The 15,382-nt window shown below is 35.7% G+C and overlaps 2 protein-coding genes across 4 annotated transcripts; one reads left to right on the top strand and one right to left on the bottom strand.

Annotated features, from left to right (window-relative positions):
* The first annotated feature begins 2,390 nt into the window (after window positions 1–2,390).
* LOC130997564 (dol-P-Glc:Glc(2)Man(9)GlcNAc(2)-PP-Dol alpha-1,2-glucosyltransferase) lies at window positions 2,391–7,116 on the top strand. Of its 3 annotated transcripts, XR_009093123.1 has the most exons (9): window positions 2,408–2,596; window positions 2,751–2,839; window positions 3,487–3,820; window positions 4,814–5,084; window positions 5,327–5,464; window positions 5,571–5,775; window positions 6,214–6,356; window positions 6,448–6,839; window positions 6,940–7,116. XR_009093123.1 is itself a non-coding variant. In XM_057922928.1 (8 exons), the coding sequence occupies exons 1-8, from the start codon at window positions 2,507–2,509 to the stop codon at window positions 6,705–6,707; spliced, it is 1,530 nt and encodes a 509-aa protein (XP_057778911.1). In that variant the 5' UTR covers window positions 2,391–2,506; the 3' UTR covers window positions 6,708–7,116. The 3 variants fall into 3 exon arrangements, 2 of the variants coding, with proteins under 2 accessions (XP_057778911.1, XP_057778912.1); XM_057922928.1 differs by having other exon boundaries at window positions 2,391–2,596; window positions 6,448–7,116; XM_057922929.1 differs by lacking the exon at window positions 2,408–2,596 and having other exon boundaries at window positions 2,746–2,839; window positions 3,528–3,820; window positions 6,448–7,116.
* Window positions 7,117–12,301: 5,185 nt separating this feature from the next.
* On the bottom strand, window positions 12,302–14,883 carry LOC130997563 (probable protein phosphatase 2C 4). The gene is made up of 4 exons (XM_057922927.1): window positions 13,271–14,883; window positions 13,080–13,193; window positions 12,732–12,996; window positions 12,302–12,666 (listed from the first exon to the last, which is right to left on the bottom strand). Exons 1-4 carry the CDS (start codon window positions 14,630–14,632, stop codon window positions 12,545–12,547), a joined length of 1,863 nt encoding a protein of 620 aa, XP_057778910.1. The 5' UTR covers window positions 14,633–14,883; the 3' UTR covers window positions 12,302–12,544.
* Between the last annotated feature and the right edge of the window lie 499 nt (window positions 14,884–15,382).

Genomic DNA, 15,382 nt, shown 5'->3' with positions numbered 1-15,382 from the left:
CCTGTCTTGTCATAAGGATACATGTTCTACATACTTGTGCAAAAGCAGTAAACAATCTTACATGGCTAATCGTAGTTTTTTGTATCGTAATCATCCTTATCGAAGATATGCTAGATCTTTTGATGGCAATAAAGAACACCGCACTGCTTCCCGAAGTTTGACTGGAAGCATGGTATTAGAGGAACTAGCCAGACTTAATATAAAATTTGGAAAGAATGTAAACGATGATCCCTCTCTTCCTCACAATTGAAAAAAAAAAGAAGCTTTTTTTTCGAACTGCCATATTGGAAAGATATCATGCTACATCATAATTTGGACATTATGCATATAGAAAAAAAAAATGTGTGTGATTGTGTTATAGGCACACTTCTAAATTTTGAGGGAAAATCGAAAGATCATGAAAATTCTCATCTTGATTTGGAAGATATGGGCATAAAGAATGAACTCTACCCTGTTACTATGGATTCGGGAAATAGGTATCTAACAGCTGCTTGTTTTTCAATGAGTAAAAAAGAGAATAATATTTTTTGTAATATTCTTTGAAATGTGAAAGTACATGATGACTATGCTTCAAACATCTCAAGGCGTATTCAACCTAAATCAAATAAAATTTCCGGTTTGAAGAGTCATGACAATCACATCTTGATGCAACAATTGCTTCATATCGCATTGCGTAAAGTTTTGCCAAAGCATGTTAGGAATCCGTTGATTAAGTTGTACACCTTCTTCAGAGAACTTTGTTATAAGGTTCTTAATCCTTGTTAATTCGAATGGAGAAAGAGATTGTCAAAGTTCTTTGTGACTTGGAGAAAATTTTTCCGCCCTCTTTCTTCGACATCATGATTCATTTACCTATTCATTTGGCATATGAAGCCTGGATTGCAGGACCAGTACAATATTGTTGGATGTATCCCATTGAGAGGTTAGTTGTTGTTGTTGTTGTTGTTGTTGTTGTTATTATTATTATTATTATTATTATTATTATTATTATTATTATTATTATTATTATTATTATTATTATTATTATTATTATTATTTATTTAATAAACTTTTAGGTACTTGTCCACGTTGAAATCATACGTTCGAAATCCAAGTCGTCCAAAGGGTTCTATTGCTGAAGCATACTTGCTTGAAGAATGCTTAACGTTTTGTTCCAAATACTTAGATGATGTGGAGCCTAGGTTTAACAAAGTCAAGAGAAATGATGATGTTGGTGTTGAGGTCTCAACAGACTTTTTAGTATTCTCAAAATCTGGTAGTCATATTGGGAAGGAAGAATCTATAACCATCGACGCAAAAAATAATAAGAAGGCACATCTATATGTATTATTTAATTGTAGTTCGACTGAATCTTTCATCAAGTAAGTAACAAGCAAATTCATGTTTATTAAAATATTACGATATTATGATACTCTTATGTTATGTTAATAAATACAGGCAACATAAAGCTATGGTCGAACGTCAAAATCCAAGTCTTGCTAAAAAGGACATTGAGCGGATACATAGTAAAACAAACCGGTTTTATAACCATTTAAGTTAGTTTGGAAAAAAAAAATTATACCTATTATTTACTTATAATTATGTTCAGCAACAAACTTTTTTCATTATATTCTTTTGTATTTTATTCTACACACAGATTGAAGGCTTACATCATTCTAGGAACTACGTACCCGAAGAACTTAGGACATTAGCTAGAGGTAAAAATCTTGTGGGTAAACGATATGAGGGATTCATAATTAATGAATTTAGGTTCCATGTAAAAGAATATGAGACATGAAGGAGAACTCAAAATAGTTGTCTTGTAGTTATTGCACAAACTAGTAGTTTTGCTAGTAAAAGTGACAATAATCTCACTGCCGGTGATATGACATATTATGGGGTATTGAAAGACATACTTGAACTTGAATATTTTATGGATAGAAAAATAGTGGAGTTCGATTGTGATTGGGTGTCGACAAGATCAGAACGAAAAAAAAGATGAGTATGGCTTCACGCTAGTTAATTTTGCTCGATTAACTCAACATGATGAACCTTTTATATTGGCCTCACAAGCAGAACAAGTTTTCTACGTTAAAGATCCAATTGAAAAAGGGTGACATGTTGTTGTAAAGACAAAGACGGCATTGATATGAGTGTCTGCCGGCGACGACAATACAAGCAGCGGCGCCGACTCCAGACGGGAAGAGAGGAGACGTGGGGAAAGGATTGGCGGTTCTACTTTTTTTCTTCAGATTTTAATTTTTGTAAATAAAGTTAAAAAAGTTATTTTAATTTTTTGGTAAAAAATTTAAAATATAAGGATATTTTGGTAAAAATATTTACAATTAATATATTTTTATTTTTAGGGTTATTGTTAACCTTTTTTAAACAAAATGGTTATTTTAATATTTGCCTTTTTTAATTATGTCCGCAAGTCTTAAACCCCTTTCTGCTTACAGCGTGGAGTGTCTCCTTCTTCCCCTCCTTTGTCGCTCCTTTTTCAGCAAATCGGAAAACTTTATCCACTATGGGTAGAACCGCAGTTGCATTGGTCGTAACTCTATGGATAGTTCCTCTTTATATTATCGTCAATCGTTTTGTTCCGGACGCATACATGGTAAACTCCTTTCCTTTAGCTTTCCGATTTACCTAATTTTTGACGAATCATGCCGGTTTTCGTACGATTATTGTGTGGTATGATGTGTCTAAAAAGACGATTCGATTGCTGATCGAAACATTTCTTTTACTGAATGGTTATGGTGGAAGTGCAGGACGAGATATTCCACTTACCGCAAGCGCAACAGTACTGTCGAGGCAATTTCAGAAGTTGGGATCCCATGATCACCACGCCTCCTGGACTGTGAGTCTTCATTTGGCGTTGATTTATGTTGATTCGTTTGATTTTTGTTTTATATTTATTAGTTAATTTCTCGTAGCTGCGAGGAAGTCTGGCTACTTGTTGACATTGTCATTTATAGTGAAATGGATTAACTAGTTTCGTTATTTTTTAGGGGGGAATTCAATGGATTATGTGGTGGTCACCAGTAGAGGTCAAAGATATAATCTTTTACTTATTTAGGATTAACTGTTACACTTTATCGCATCATTGAATGTTTCGGGACCAATTGACATTGCTATTCGGGTGTAGGAGTGAGGTTGTAATCATGTGGTTTTCTTTGCTCCGAAGTTTAGAAATGCATGGAAAGTTTGGAAGATTATTATTCGTTTATGCTGTCCATTGATATTGAGGAGATGAGATATCCCTGCCTGTTTTCTTTTCTAGAACGATCCGATGAATTGAAAAAAAAATATCAATCTAGGTGCTTGAGTTGACTGTTTAGTTACATTTTAATCTCATTCATAGTAGCTTGCAAAACATACTGAATGATGCTGAAATAAGCTGGTATTAGATGATGAAAGCAGTCAAGAGAGCTCTGTTTACGAACACCAGTTATATAGAATCTTTCAAGTAAAAGAAGATGATTTATGCAATATTAAATTTTGCAGGTACTTTCTTTCACTTGCCTATGTTGCTTCTTTGTTTCCAGGATTGTTCTGCATGCGAGCAATGTCATCATTTTCAGACTCATGCTCGACTTCAATTCTTCGACTAACCAATGGTGTTCTGGCAGTAGTATGTAGCATTCTTGTATATGAGATAATAATTCATCTGAGACCATCTCTTGATGACAAGAAAGCAACATTTCGTGCTGTGGTTTTGTCATTGTATCCATTGCACTGGTTCTTCTCCTTTCTATACTATACAGACGTGGCATCTCTAACTGCAGTACTTGCCATGTATCTTTTAGTTTTGAAGAAGAAATACATCTTCAGTTCTTTGGTAAGAACTATTCTTAACTTTTTTATCGTGTTGATCTTTTACAATCACAATGAGTGCCAATCATATAGAAATGCTATTACAGCCTGTGGACCGTTATATTTGGTTTCAGTATGTTGCTTACAACTTCTCTAATTTAGTCAGTTTCGTCATCCAATTAACTCGGCATCTTAGCATCAAGATGCACAGTTAATTCTTGGTACTCAGTTTTCCATTTGATACCTCAAAGTGCTCTTCCATTATTTAATCTGTATATCATGTGGAATACTACTTTGTGGTTTTGAGGCAATTTGTACTGTGCCAGCTTCTTCACTTACTATTTCTCATATATCTATGTAGATGTCAATGTGCAATTTTCCCATGTATTTGGGCAGATTTATATTCTTTTGTTTGGGTGGGTGGAGGCAGAGTGAAATCCTTTCTGATAGTCCACAAGTTCCCTAATGGAAACACAACAGGAATGTCATTCGTGTAAACCCTTGATTCAAATGAAAACTAGTTCGTTTTTCTAGCACATGAAGTTTAAACTAAAAAATGTGTAGCACTAGCACCACAAAGGTTTTATGCAAAACCCATCAATGATGTGTTTTTCTTCCTACTTTGTCTTGTGAAACCAAATTCAGTGGATGTCTTCACAGTTATTCTATAAGTGCTAACAAATCTAAAAATGCCATTTCATTCTAAAATGTTGAAAATTTCTTGTGATTATGTAAGATTTGTCCCCTTATTTAACTGTATACTGCATTTTGGCTGGGAGAGGAGTCTGTAATCTCATGTTTATAGATCTTCTCTGTCCAGCTTTTGTAAATTGATGCTAAATGCTATGTACAAGAGCTGTAATCTGGACAAATTTCTCATAACAACTCTCCTCCGTACTATGTACTATCAGTATTGGGCTAAAATACTAATTTTACTCTTCATCTGGCAACCTTGATTTTAGCTTTTTCCTTGGCATTCCATCTGCACTGTGATGATCTTATTTTCAATGAACTGTAGCTTGGGACTGTTTCTGTGTTGATAAGGCAAACAAATATTATATGGTTGCTCTTTGTTGCTTGCACTGGCGTTATAGAATTTGCTCAGTCCCATCTAAAGGATAGGGGGGAAATAGATAACGTAAGCACACCAAAGGAAAATGATGGTCTCTCTGCCAACCATAAGGGTGCATCAGCTATCTCCAAATTGAGAAAGCGAAGGGTCAATAGTGGTGCAAAAAATCAGAAAAAACTTGCTGTAGAAACGTCGAATCCTATGGTACATTCATCAGGTTACATCTCATGTCCCTACAGTTCCATTAGTTCATCAAGTTAATCAGGAAGAATCTTGCAAATAATTGATTTTATTGCAGAATGCTGTTTATCTTTTAATACTTAGTAATATTTTAATAATACTTATAACAGGGCTTTGCAATGGTCCCCTCCTAGCACCTTGGAATAATTTTGCAGCATTTTAATGTTTTCTTTGTACCAAGCTTGCTAACTGCATAATTCCATGTCCTCTTTGATGCAGGATTCCTTGAGGAGATTTACAGCATAGTAATTATATCTTGGAATCATTTCTGGCAGCTTTTGGTTTTGCTAAGTCCTTTCTTGATGGTATTTGCGGCTTTTGTTGCATTTGTATGCTGGAATGGGAGCATTGTTCTTGGTATATTTTACTTCTATTTCCCACTCTTTTTCTTCAATTCTATTGACTGTATAATTTTGTTATCCCTTGCCTCAACTGAAAATAGTAACTTGCCCCAAATTTTCAGGCGCTAAAGACGCTCATGCAGTTTCCCCCCATTTTTCTCAGTTTCTCTATTATGGTGTGGTTTCTTCTCTGTTTACTTTTCCTGCCCACTTCTCTTTTGGTCAAGCTGCAACTCTGTATCAACAGCTCCTCAAGAACAGACTGCTTGGCTTCGTTCAGTGGTTCATGGCCTTAGCCTTTGGTTTCCTTTCTGTGAAATTTTTCAGGTTAAGTCGTCAAAGAAACTGGAGGATGATAATACCTAAAATGTCTTTTTTGTAAAGAGTTAAGAAAAAAAATCTGTGAGATTTAGTTAGGTTCCAATTTATATGCTCCTCCAGTCAGCTGCTTCACCTATTTAATTTTCTTTTTATGTGTAATATGCTTTTTCCAGAACGTCTTATCAGGTTTTTCTCAATATGATGAGTTATCAAATCATACTTCGTCCTTTAAAAAAAAAATCATATTTCTTTGAAGGAAATTTGCAAGTCTTTCTGTATCTTTCTGTTCATTCTGCCTGTTCTGCATGTTGGAAGAATATGATTCATGTCTTCCAGTTGCTTCTCTAATGAAAGCTGGGTGGCTTCTTTGTTAAAGCGAAAATTTTATTCGATATAGTACAAGTTATTCTACATTCTAATAAAAAAATATAATTGCTCCTGCAGCATTGCCCACCCATATCTCCTAGCAGACAATCGGCATTATCCTTTCTATCTCTGGCGGAAAGTCATCAACTACCATTGGTCGACCAAGTACCTTATGCTTCCTTTCTATGTTTACTCATGGTTCTCCATAGTCAGTAATTTGGGTTAGTGCGAAGTCCAGCATTCCTTTCTTTCATATATTATTATTTCTAGGATTTTAATCTTATGACCTGATTAATTCGTTTGTATTTGCAGCCAAAAATCAGAAGAAGCTCTGGGTGTTGATATATGTTTTAGCTTGCACTGCAACACTTATTCCCACCCCACTGATAGAGTTCAGATACTATACAATTCCATTCTTCTTCATGGTTCTCCACACCGACATTGTTGACAATATGAGTTGGCTTCTTCTGGGGTTCTTGTATCTTTCTGTCAATTGCTTCACAATGTATATGTTCTTGTTCCGGCCTTTCTCTTGGGCGCATGAAGCTGGGACACAGAGGTTCATTTGGTGATGTGCACGCCAGAAATTTATAGGAATCTTTGCAATTAATGTGCAAGCAGCATGACTTTCCCTCTGGCCGTTGAACGGAATAGGAAGCTGTTCAAGTTGTCGTCCCGTTTCTCTCTGTCATAATCTATTTCAGGTACGTCACTATACAGCTTTTGGTTTGGTGCCTTGTATTACTTTATCCCGATGACTGGGAGACACCTCCTGCAACTTGTGATTCCCTCTTCTTTTGACAGGGTCTAGTAATAGTAAGCACACCTCTGTTAACACAATATTGTAGAGTAATACTGTAATACTAGGAGTTGCTTAGAACTAACCTTTCAAAATCTTCTTAAACTAATTTGTGAAATACATGATATGATTGGACTTGGGATTCTTAGTTGACTTATTCTTCTTCTTCTCTGTTTGATTCATTAAGTTTGTTTTACGTCGTGAAGCTTTATGTCTTTAACATAATCAATGAAGCAGGCCTCCAATTTTGCTTCAATGAATTTAGCCTAAATCTAAATAAATATAATCAAATCATTTCCAGTCATATAATTAAGTCTTGTTTTATTAATTAATGACGTGGTCTCTTAAAACCAGTTAAATGAAGTTAAATTTGTAGTTCAGTTGCATGAAACACGGCGACTACCCAATTCCAACTAGGTGGGGGAATCTTGCATGTATTTATGTATGCATGCAATTGGAATTTTCAATGGCGATAAATTGATTTATTCAACTCCTGTTTTACCCTGAATCCGTCGTGTATATTGCCTTTTATGTATATCGAATACTTTTTTTTGATGAATAATTTCTTAATAAATAATACAAACCACACACACACACCCCACCTATGGTGGTTATTATGGCCGAGAGTACTCGAACATGTGACCTCTTGGACAACAGGCAACCACCCCATCCACTAGGCCATCCCAAGGGGGACTATATCGAATACTTAATATAGGAAAGTTTAGTTGTGATGTGAGATTTGATTCTTGAATCGTGATTTAGTTGCAGTTTGAATTGCAAGCAATAGCTTATTTTAGGGGCGACTCATCAAACCACTACGTCAAGCTTGACTAGTAGATGTGCTCCATCTTGAGGGGAGTATAAAAGGGCATTCAACACTACAATTGACTCTAGAAGAATAAAGAAACCACGAAATTTGGCGAATTAACATAATCAATCAAGTTTCAATTTTCTGCTTTTTTTCATGAGATCAAATTGGGTCAAAATCAAAGCTAGATTAGGAAAATTAAAAATGATGTGGCAATCAAAATGAAGTCGTTTCAATTAAAATCTTACATAAAATGGAGAAAAAAAAAGTGAAAAATAACCTCTTCTCTTCTCTCACTGGCCTTGACCGAGAAGAAGTTAGGCGGCCTCCCAAGGGCGTTGAGTTTGGAGTTTTGGGTTTGATTGGAGGCTGTTTTGGTTTGGAATGTTGAAGAGATTTGAGGTTGGCACCGCCGCCATGGTGCTGTTAGTAGTGGTGGAAGCTGCGATGGCGGCTGAGCTAATGAGAGGGGAGGAGGAGGTGGCGAAGAAAGGGTGCAGTGGTTTAATTTGACCTTATGAGAAAAATTATTAGTATTGTCATTCAAATTTTACACCGTCATGTAACAAACACAAATTCACTCAAAATTCGTGATTTTAGCGGAAATTAACCCAATAAAGAAAGCGATTTTGCTTCTTTTAGTTAGTTAGTAAGTTAGTTAAGCTGAGGACTCAGCATTAGTTGGTTAGTTTGTTAGCTTAATGCAGTTATGTTGTTAGCTTAGCTCTTTAAATACACAATTTACGAATGTAATCTTCATCTATTTCAATTAATTAAATCAGAAACTTCTCACATATTTTTCAATTTCCGAGTCTTGTGACATTTTTATTCGTTTTTCTAACTAATTAAATATATTCATTCATATTTTGGAAGCGTTTAGTCGATTAGAGGCCCGTCATACTTGTTCTGGGCTCCCTAGTTCAAATTCTGTTCATATACTATCAAAATTGTAAGATGCACAGAAAATAAAAATTAATTCATAAAATGTGTTTGTCAGTATTAAAATTTCAACACAATATAGCAACATTTAACTGATTGGGTATTTGGATGTTGAAATTTTGAAATTGAGAGGACTGTCGCATCAATAAGTAGTTCCAGCATGATCGTTGCAATTGATGGTGATAGTCCAAGAATCGAAATTCAAAGTATCTTTCAATTAGATTAAGTTGATAAAATATAGATACCAAAACCTCTAGCAATTTCGCCCATCTTTGGAAATAGCTTTTGTTAATTTACCTTTGACTTGCTTCTTCATTTGTCTTATAGTTTTTAAAAGTATCACCTTTCACTAGAAGCCTCTACCTAACCCAGTTTGTATGTGCATCATAATTGAAATTAAAATAAGGATTCTAGCTATACATTTTGTCCTCTTTGTTATGGTCAACTTGGTTTGTGTTTGATTTTGTAATTGATTGAGTGTAGTTAGTAAGTTTTTAACTACACCATTATGGCTTCTCTTTTAGTAGTACTAGATAACTTCAACATGCATTTTCTTTCTATTTTTTTTGGTCATGAGTCATGACCCATGTTTTTTTTATTTTTGGCATGACTCTTGTGTCTATAATTTTGGCCAACTACTTCAAGGAGTAAGCTTTTCGAATAAATTCAAAAGCAAGAAAAGAATTCTTTCAAGTAAAAGAATTTACGTTGGCATATCATCACGCAGTTTTGGCAAATAAAATCACGAACTATTTCGAGTTTGCAATTTTAACGCGACTTTTGAAGTGTGACACATTAAATCGCCACCTTTTCAATTTTTGCAATTTCGTCCCTCCAATTTTTTTCGATCGCCACAGTGTTGAATTAGAGCTTACGTGGATTAGTAAAGACGGAACCATTTTTGTGAGGCTTAAATGACGTAGTTTCGCACAATTTCAATTAATTTTTTCTCCAAATTATAAAGAGATTGTATCATGTATTTGCACCATAATTTTCAATATTCATCAATTTTATAGAAAACAACGTCGTAACATGATTATTATGTAGCGAACTAATCCATGTAAACTTCAATTCAACAATCCGAAGACCGAAAAAAATTAGGGGTACAAAATTGCAAAAATTGAAAAGGTGGTGATTTAATTCGCCACACTTCAAAAGTCACGTTAAAATTGCAAATTCGAAATAGTTCGTGATTTTATTTGCCAAAACCCCTTTCAACATAAATAAAAGAATATATTTTTTTAGGATAAATAAAAGATTAGATTTTTTTCTTGAGAATGAAATAAAAGATTACATTGACTTAGCAAGAAGAGTAGTATTTTTGAATGGTGACTTGAATTTTTCATGTACAAAAAGTCCAATCTGTTATAAACTAGAGAGAATATAGTAGAGAATACAAATATCGTTATTATGAAGTTCACAACACACCCATATTTATAGGTGTTAAACCAAGTGTGAACGTCCGGAAGGTAGTGTTGCTAATTTTTCTTTTGTCAGCTTATAGCCTGAAACAAAAGAATTTATGCAAAGATATTCATTTCTACCTTTCACATAATTGTCTCGATGTGGTATCCATTATTTCGGATATCCTTGAAACTTAGTAAGTTACTTACTAAAGTGCAGGGCATTTTCAATATCTAATTTAGTATCATTTGGCAAAATGATACAAGCTCTTCCGGAGCCTTCAATGATTTTTGATGCACCTGATATTATGTTAACATTATTCTCATCTAATGTCAACTTAAGGAAATACTTCTTCTTTTGAAGAATAATATGTGTATTTATTTACCAAGACAAATATCACAAGATTTCATATGATATTATATATATATATATATTCATGCCTTGTTAAAAACCTCTCCGTAAAAACCCCATGGGAAAAATTTGGTAGAGGAAAATAGTACAAGACATATATATTTACTCATATATTACACTAGTTGCCTCGTTAAAAACCTTAACTAAGAAAACCTCGTAGGAAAAAACTTAGTAAGGGAAAAAGAGTACAACCATTCGGCCTTTAGGGCCGTTTGACCTTCAAGGTCTAATTTTCAAAAGCATATAATATGGATTGCTCTTGAAGAGTATGTAATATCCTTCATGGAATATTGATTGTGCTACATCGGGAGCAACAATATGAATCAAATAGATAAAGATTCAAGGATATGTTATCCAAATATTTAATTTACTTGCTCTTAGAGCATGTAATATTCTTCAGGAATATTACTTGTGCTACTTTAATAGCATCAATTTAAGATCTTGAATGTAATATTCTTCAGGAATACTACTTGTGCTATTTGAATAGCATCAATGAGTTTTTCAAGATTATTTTAAAAAAAATACGTTGTATATATATAATATACAAAGTATATATCCACTATGAATTAAAAAATTTCCCAATACATGATAATATCAATAGTGATTCAAGTAGTAGAACATTGAAGTTTACTGATTATATAAAATAATACGAAACAAGAATTGCCACGTAGTAGTAAATCATATTCAAGATTTTGTAGAATAAGATCCAATCAAATATTGCACTCTTAACAAACAAAATAAATTAAAACTCAATTATATATGTTTGTCATCTCACCGAAAGGGTGCACAAAAATATTGAGATTAAATCTATTGGCATCATATCTTTTTAACATAATCGGGCGAATCTATTATGTCTCCAATTATCAAAATAGTCTTCTATTTTGCGTGAACTTTTCATATTTTTCTTTATTATTTTTCTAAAATCTACTATTTCACATTGACTTTTTATACCACATCAAATACAAGTTTACATAAAATGACATATTCCGTCTAAGTACAGATCAAAAATTTACTTTATATCCTCCAAATTCCAATCAAAATTCACTTTTGTTTGGTGGAATGATTAAGATCAATATCATTCGAAATGCATCACTAATTTAATATGCTCAAACAAATGCTATTTTAATAGCATCAAAATATAACTTTTAGGATTATTTGTATTTTTTCAAGAATAACGAAAATTATATCATTCGTAATAAACAAATATAACATATTTGCATCAAACCACAAATATAAGGGGAATTTGCACAAATTTCAATAACAATCTCTTTTATGCAAAGCATATATGTTAACATGATTCCGTTTTCTGGTTATTTCCAAGCCAATTTATTGATATAAACATATTAAACAGTATAATATTCTAATACTTCAAAGTTTCTTTCGTCTGGATTTAGATGATTACTAAAATTATACGGATTGAAATTCAGATGAAAAGAAAATTAGTCGTACCTTATTGGAAAGACACAATTCTTTCCTAGGGCATACCTCCAATCCTTTTACGATCGAAGGAAGATGAGAGGACTAGAACTATCGTGCTGATAACGTGTTATAAACTAGAGAGAATATAGTAGAAAATACAAATATCGTTATTATGAAGTTCACAACACAATCTTGTGTCTCAGCAAGCAATGTGGAGTTAGCTTAGAAGTGGAATTCACATTCACAAAACCCAAACGCGCTAATTCTTGACATTTGCAATGAGTTCATTTTGACCATTTCCAATTGCTCAATCCACATCATTGTGATACTCAACTTTATAATAATTAATAAAAAAAACATGATATTTATTCAGAAATAAACAAAAATGGAAAAGAACAAAAGAATTTGAGATATTCTATGAATGGCACTTCTTGAAGAATAAACCAGTCCTCAAGTAAGCACCACAAATGTACAAAAACGTATAACATTTCAAGAAAAAGGGCAAAAACCTTTGGGGGTTATAAGCATTTACACTCCCCCACATCACACTGTGTCTTCTATCCTAGGTTGAAAATGTAACCTAATCTTATGCTACAACTATCAACACCCTCTTGTGTTTGTGTGCATAGCTAGAAGTTACAGTGATGAACGCCGTATTTCCCTTGGAGAGAAATGATGATGATTGAGACATCGTCGTGGTACCTCCTCCGTTCCCCTTGTGGGATTTCAAGCAAGTCGTAGAAATCCATTCCTGCAGAGATTGGAAACAATGTTAGATTTAGGCATATGATGAGTTGTGTAGATTTAAGATTGTACCGGCTTTCTTAGCAGCGCGGACCAAGACCTCTTCAACAAGATGTTGAGCCGGATCTCCCTCGGGGAACATTGACATGAACGTTTCAACCTCAGAGACGGCCTCCTCGTTGGTGAAGTATTGGTAGAGGCCATCAGAGGACAAGATCAAGAATTTGTCTGTGTGTTGTAGCCTGTGGTGGCAAAGGAATGGTGAACATGTGATGTAGGGTGATGTTCCTATATAATCAATCCTAAACATCTCAAGGAGTGCATTGTTCCACTTGGGCTGTAAAACAACAAAAATAAGTCAAGAATCCCCATTCATCATCAATGGAATATCCATACACAGACAACGGCGTATTGTATTACCTGCTTGAGAAAGCCAGCCCCGAAAGCACGGGTGACCTTGAGGGAGCCTTTCACCCTGTTGTTCACCACTGCAAAGGCATCATCTAGATGTGCATACCTAATCCTCCTCACCTCCTGAGATGAACAAGATTCATCAATTTGCATATAAAACATTTTCATCACATTTGCTGAGACTGAGGCAGGATTTTTACCTCTCTCACTGAAGTCGAATGATCCATTGTGAGCTGAGAAGCACTCAGATACTGCACACTATCATATTCATAACCATACACTGATTCATCATAATCCTTCTTCTTCACAAGTTGAGATTCACTATCACTTCTTTGCGCTAAAACCGCCCTACTATCCCCTACGTTCATCACATAAACGTCGTCTCCCTTCATCACCATTGCCAGAACACACGATCCCATCAAAGCTAACTCAGGATTCTCCACCAACATCATATCTGCAATCTCCAAATACGAGGCCTCTGTCTTCCTCAACGCCTCGGACAACGCTTTGAGAACAAGTGAATGATCAACAGCACCTTCACATCCCAAATAGCTCAACCTCTCCCTTAACTTCCTGTCAAGCTCCACCCTCTCCTTACCCTCCATACTCCTGGAGAGAAAGGAAGAGCTGTTAGCCGTGGTCTCGCAAGATTCGCCTCGATCAAACCACAGCAACCCTTTAAGCTCCTTATACACATTGGCATAGAGATTGTTCAAGAGAAAGTCAGTAGCATCAGGGCCATTGAATCCATCATAAATCCCTACAAAAACCCATCCATTTTCCTCAGATATCACAATATGCACTCTATCCTCACCAGCTTTCCCTTGAGCCCACTGCAGATTTTGACTCCCAAAACATTCATTTCCAGCATCATCATTCTCATCAACCAAGCTCATCTCACTACTCAAATTATGACTAGTAATTGTGCTGCTATTCCCACTGTTAGTCCCACTAATAACACCATTATTATTCTCTCTCTCACTAGAACTAATCTCCCTATAGAAACTCCAAAAAGATTTAGATATCACCTTCTTGAAATTTTTAACCAGAGCCAATTTTTTGGATTTAGGCCTGTACCTGTGCAGCTGATCAAACTGGTTATCCAACGGCCCGGAAATGAAGCTCCGCTCGATCGGGCCGGACAAGAAGCCGCGGTCCATGGGGCCCGAGCCCGAAGTTCTGATAATGGGGCCCGACTTGACTGTGTGAAGTGAGTTCTTGGGAATTGGTTGGAGTGGGATGGAGGAGAAAAAATTGGAGCTTTCGAAGGTGGAGGCTTTGTCGAGAGTGGTGTAGGCGAAAGGGTCGGTGGAGAGCGGCGTGGAGGTGTTGGCGGAGATGGCGGCGCCCGATATGGTGCGGAAGGCCGGCGTGTATGGGGCAGCGGGATCATCCAAGGATTGGGATTTTTGGAGATTCTCGGAGGGTATGTAGCAGAAAGAGTGGCCCAAGCCCTCGTCGAGAGGCTCGGACAGACAGACGGCGATGTCATTTCTCCGCCGGGAAATCTCGCCGGCGTCTCCGGCGAAGCAGAGGCTGAGCTTTCCGATTCCGTTTCCCATTCGGAGAGAGAGAAAGAATGAATGTTCTTTTCTCGTTTCTGCGTAGGAGAGGGAAGAGGAGAAGCAGAGGAGGTTAAAAGGGTTGAAGTTGAAAGTTCATGATTTGGAGGTGAAGAGAGAGAGACAGAGAGAGAGAGGTTGTAGGTGCTCGGGAGAGAAGAAGATAAATGGTGAGAGTTGACTTTGAAATTAAAAGTTGGATTTGTTTTAAAATATTCTATGCTTTGGATTTTTGTGGCTTGAGGGCGTTGACTATGAATATATTTTTGTGAATAAAGGATTGTGCGTTACTTACTCCCTCCGTCCACGAAATGAGTACCCATTTGTGGACGGCACGGGTTTTAAGAAATGTATTGAGTGTAGTGTGAATAGTTTAAGGGTCCCACTTTTTGAGTGTATTAATTAAAGAGATGTGTGGGGTACACTTGCCAAAAAGGGAAATGGGTACTCATTTCGTGGACGGACGAAAAAGGAAATATGGGTACTCATTTCGTGGACGGAGGGAGTATTATTCTTGTGCGTGTGGGGTTTGAGGGTAATACAGAATAAGAATAGAAGAAGTATTTCTATCTGAAACGCCGTATTTGGATTATAGAAATTCAAGTGTTCATAAATTAATAGCGCCATAGGAAACAAATTGAAAAGTAGTATATGGGAAATTCCAAGTCAAAAGGCTCCACTTGCAATTTGCAATTAGTATTGTCAAGGTGGAATGCTGATTCGGATGCCATCATGGCTCAAATGCATTTT

Source organism: Salvia miltiorrhiza, chromosome 8 (genome assembly GCF_028751815.1).
Source record: "Salvia miltiorrhiza cultivar Shanhuang (shh) chromosome 8, IMPLAD_Smil_shh, whole genome shotgun sequence".
NCBI classification, from domain to species: Eukaryota; Viridiplantae; Streptophyta; class Magnoliopsida; order Lamiales; family Lamiaceae; genus Salvia; species Salvia miltiorrhiza.
The sequence above is the reverse complement of the archived record's forward strand: the minus strand, read 5'-3'. Positions and strand labels throughout refer to the sequence as shown.